General features: G+C 38.7%; 1 gene segment (V, D, J or C); it reads right to left on the bottom strand.

Moving 5' to 3' along the window:
• Positions 1-445: 445 nt before the first annotated feature.
• LOC132227676 (T cell receptor alpha variable 9-1-like) lies at positions 446-1,004 on the bottom strand. The segment is given in 2 exon segments: positions 446-780; positions 915-1,004. Coding segments are annotated over 2 exon segments (381 nt in total).
• Positions 1,005-4,768: the final 3,764 nt, after the last annotated feature.

The following is a 4,768-nucleotide window of genomic DNA, read 5'->3' as shown; positions in this document are numbered from 1 at the left end:
TTGTTTCTTGGGCTAAAGTTTCCACAGAAATTATCCCTTCTTGCCCCAGCTTGTCAGGGAAACATTTGCTACCTCCTTTGTTATAAGTGTGTCTCTAAATACAATATTTCCTTGGATGACTTGGGACAAGTTCAGGAGCTACAATTTTATGCAAAGATGAACACATAGACCATTTCATTTATTCAAGCCTTATACTTTGAAAAATCACAAATTTCAACTGTGATTAAGAAGCTATGGTGACAGATTGCTTTCATTCTCACTAGTCAGGCACCTCATAGGAGGCACGTTTACTTTTCCTCTGTTCTTAGACTTGATGTGGATGATTTTCATTCCAACAAGGGTTCCTGGGGTGGAGTGTCGGATGACAATAGTAGACTAGGTCCTAGTCCTTAAACTAGAGTGGATCATCCAGTCAGACCCTCAGTTCTATGCTTCTCCGTGCTGCTCAGAGTTTGTGCTCAGCTCCCCCTGCAGTGTCTGTCACTGTGCCACCCAGCGCACAGTAGTACATTGCAGAATCTGACTCATGGACTGAGGCTTTCTCCAAGTGGAAGGCGTTTGGTTGTTTTTGGTATGTGGCTTCAAATCCTTTGCCACTTCCCTTCTCATTGGCCTTCGCAGCTTTCAGGAGGAGCTGTGGACCTTCTCCGGGATACTGAACATACCAGAAAAGAGTGGGGTACCCTGTGGTTTCATAGGAGCAGTTCACAGTCAGGGGAGCCCCTTCTGAGAGGGTCACTTGGCCTTTCGTCTGCGTCACGGAGTCTCCATTGCTTCTTCCTGAAAATAATAATAATAATAACAATAATGTTACTTTGGGCATAATCTGGGGCTTTACTACTTAAGAAAATTGTTCTTAAACATATACAACATAATGGAACAAAAGACTAACATTTATATGGAATATCACTTACCAAACATTAACAATAACACAATCACTGATCCTGGAAAAGAGTTCATTCTTAGCTTTTCTGGTGTCCTTGGGTTTTGGCTTCTAAGTGTGAGGAAAGATTAAGGGCAGAGTGAGAGGATGAATGCGAGCTCAGAATGTAAGCAGGAAATGTACATGTGTTAAGAAAAGACACCCCCTTGTGGACAAGTTACTAAACTGGTAGGTGTGTTAACCTCAAAAGTCAGTCTTATACTTTCACCTCTGGAATTTTTTTAATGACACCTGTTAACTGTCAGATGGTCCTTTGTAAATTGAAAGAATACTTAGTATTTTTCATAAGCTTATTTTTTCCCCAGCACACCGACTGACTTGGAAGCTTTATGCCATAATATTTCTGTGAAGAATTCAATTCTCCTTATTCTTATTAAGCCATTTTTAGCCTCCTTCTGATTCACAGAAGTAATACATGAGCAATTTTTAAAATAAAAATCAGAGGTATATCAATAACATGTATTTAATCATTAGTAGATAATTTGGGAAGGCAGAGGAAACTTTTTTCCCCACAAATAAACAATATTGGACACTTCACAGCAAGTGACCAAAAAATATTTCTTACCCAGCTGGCATGGCTCAGTAGTTGAGCATCAACCTATGAACCAGGAGGTCATGGTTCAATTCCCGGTCAGGGCACATGCCTGAGTTGCAGGCTCGATCCACTGTATGGGGCGTACAGGATGATTCTCTCATCATTGATGTTTCTCTCTCTCTCTCCCTCTCCCTTAATCTCTGAAATAAATACAAATATAGTTTTTTAAATGCAAAATGTTCACAGAAAAAACTTAGGAAAAAGTATTCCTTTTATCTGTTAAGCTTTACTAACATGTATCTTTGAACAAAGGCATCTTTTCCAGGATACCTCTTGTAAAACTCACTCTCCATGAATTCAGAAAAGGCAATGACATGGCCCTGCATCAAGGTGTAGATAGTAACAAGCTTCAGGCTTGGGTAGAAAATTTGGGTCAAGATATTGTTTAGGTTCATAATCACTTCTTTCTGTTCCTTTCCCTTCTACCCCATGTCTAATCTCTGTGAGCAAGCAGTGTCTTCCTCCTTTTTCCCGTGTTGTTGCGGGAGGGGGGGGGTTGAAGGGGTGGTAGAGGGGAGCATTTCTCTAACCTTCTCTACCTGAAGTCAGAGTAGAAATAAACAGAGTGAGTCTGACCGGTGTTGCTCAGTTCAGTGGTTGAGCATCTACCCATGAACCAGGAGGTCAGGGCAAATGCCTGGGTTGCGGCATTGAACAGGAGGCAGCCAATTAATGATTCTCTCTCATCATTGATGTTTCTATCTCTCTCTCCCTCTCCTTTTCTCTCTCTGAAATCAATTTTTTAAAAAAACTTTTGAAAAAAAGAAATAAACCGAGTGAACCATCTCACTATCCATGATATCCTTACTTTTTCAAGGCAACCTTGTCCACTGTGTTACAGTAACACTCCATTCCTCTGAGGGAATCTATCATCCACACCATGAGCTCAAAAGTACATAAATGTCATTGATGAATTGTAGCAGTAGATTTTTTTAAACCATTTTTTATTTTTCAATTGACATTCAATATTATATTTGTTTCAGGTGTACACCTCAGTGATTAAACATTATATAACTTTCTAAGAGGTCATCTCAATAAATTCCATAACCATCTGACAACATACTTATTTATTAGAATAATAGAGGCCTGATGCATGAAATTCGTGCAAGAGTAGGCCTTCCTTCCCCCTGGCTGTCGGCACCGGCTTCCCCCTGGCACCCAGGACCTGGGCTTCCCTCATAGCCCCGGCTTCATCTGGAAGGCTGTCCGGAAGGACATCCAGTCTAATTAGCATATTATGCTTTTATTATTATAGATTATTGTCTATATTCCCTATGTTGTACTTTATAGTTCCATGACTATTCTGTAGCAATCAATTTTCATCTTCTAATCTCTTCACCTTTTTCACCCATCCCCTCAATCACCCTCCCATCTGCAACCATCAAAATGTGCTCTGTATCTATGATCCTGTTTCTGTTCTGAATGTTGGTTTATTTTGTTTTTTCGATTCAATTGTTGGTATGTATTTATTGCCATTTTATTGTTCGTATTTTTAATCTTTTTATTCTTCTTATAGAAGACCCTTTAACATTTCATATAATATTGGTTTTGTGCTGGTAAACTCCTTTAGCTTTTTCTTGACTGGGAGATCTTTATCTGACCTTTTTAAAGAAAAAGAACAAATATTATCAGATTTGTATGGAATCACAAAAGACCTCAACTAGCCAAAGCAATCCTGAGAAAAAAGAATGAAGTGGAGATACCACACTACCTGACTTTAAATTATACTACACAGCTACAATAATCAAAACAGCATAGTATTGGCAGAAAGAGACACACAGGCCCAAGGAACAGAATTGAGAGCCCAGAAATAAATCCACATGTATATGGGCAAACAATTTTTTATAAAGGAGCCAAAAACTCACAATGGAGAAAAGAAAGCCTCTTCAATAAATGGCTCAGGGAAAATTGAAAAGCCACATTCAAAATAATGAAACTAGACTACAGTTTATCCCCATGTACAAAAATTAACTCAAAATGGATCAAAGACCTAAAAAAAAAAATAAGATCCAAAACAATCCTATCTAATATAAGACAAAAAGGGTAATTAGCCATACCTCCGCTATGCTTCCCATTGGTTAATTAGGGTGATATGCAAATTAACTGCCAACAAAGATGGTGGTTAATTTGCATACGTAGGCACAATGATGGGAGGTGAAAGGGGAAGGATGGAAGAACAGTGATTGGAAACCCAGGCAGCAGGCAAGAGCCTCAGGGGTGCCGCCTCACACGGGGCAGGGTGGTCGCCATGGTGATCAGAGGGAGAGAGAGCTGGAGCACAGGCCACCTGAGCCGCATCATGATCAGAGAGCCGGGGCACAGGTGAGGCGGCACCCCATCACCCCAGCACCTGACATGCAAAGGTCGGGGATGAAATGACTTTTCCCAACCACATCTGCAAATATCCTGGGGAAGGCATCACTGAAGAGTTCACAACAACTGTCTTACTTGGCAAGGAAGAAAAAAGTTGGCAACGGAAACAATCCCTTACATCAAAGTTAAGGTCCCTCTGAGTAAAAAAGAATATTTCCAACGTAAAGGAGGGAGCAGGCAAAAATAATAGGTTCTCATGACTTCCACTAAAGTTTGAGCATATGAAAGAGTCAAAACGAACATACAAATTAAAACAGACAGTGGACATTCTAATGACCTGAATCAACGGTCACTGCTTGTCCCAATAGCAGCAATGCTTATATGATAATATAGTTTAACAGACATACAAAACAAGTCACATGATAAGAGAGGTTCGGCTTCTAAAGTAAATTGAATATGTTCTTTAAAAATTCTTATGTCCTCCCCTCTGACTATAATTCTTAATTTTCCAATCATAAAATTACCCCAGGTGATCCAGTAACATGTAGAACTCCAGTAACCTAACTTATTTAAAAAAAAAAAAATCCCAACCATTTTTAGAATATTTAAATTGATATTTTAGGGTTAAAATTATAGAAGATATTTAGATCCAAATATATTTTCTGAACAGAAAATATTTCAGTTTTTGATTAAAAAAAGTAAACATAAAAAAATATATAAGTGACACATTTTCCCAAGAAACTCTGAATTAGTACCTTTCCCTCTAACTTTGTTCAAATTAAGAGAATCTATGGAGTTCCCTATACTGCACAAGTTTTAATGAAAGAAAATAAGACTTTCTAAGAGCATCAAATACATGTTTTCTTATTTACAAACATATATACTCTTCTCTCTCTCTCTCTCTCTCTCTCTCTCTC

This window comes from Myotis daubentonii, chromosome 1 (assembly GCF_963259705.1).
Source record: "Myotis daubentonii chromosome 1, mMyoDau2.1, whole genome shotgun sequence".
In the NCBI taxonomy this organism is placed as follows: domain Eukaryota; kingdom Metazoa; phylum Chordata; class Mammalia; order Chiroptera; family Vespertilionidae; genus Myotis; species Myotis daubentonii.
This window is presented reverse-complemented; position numbering and strand designations above follow the sequence as displayed.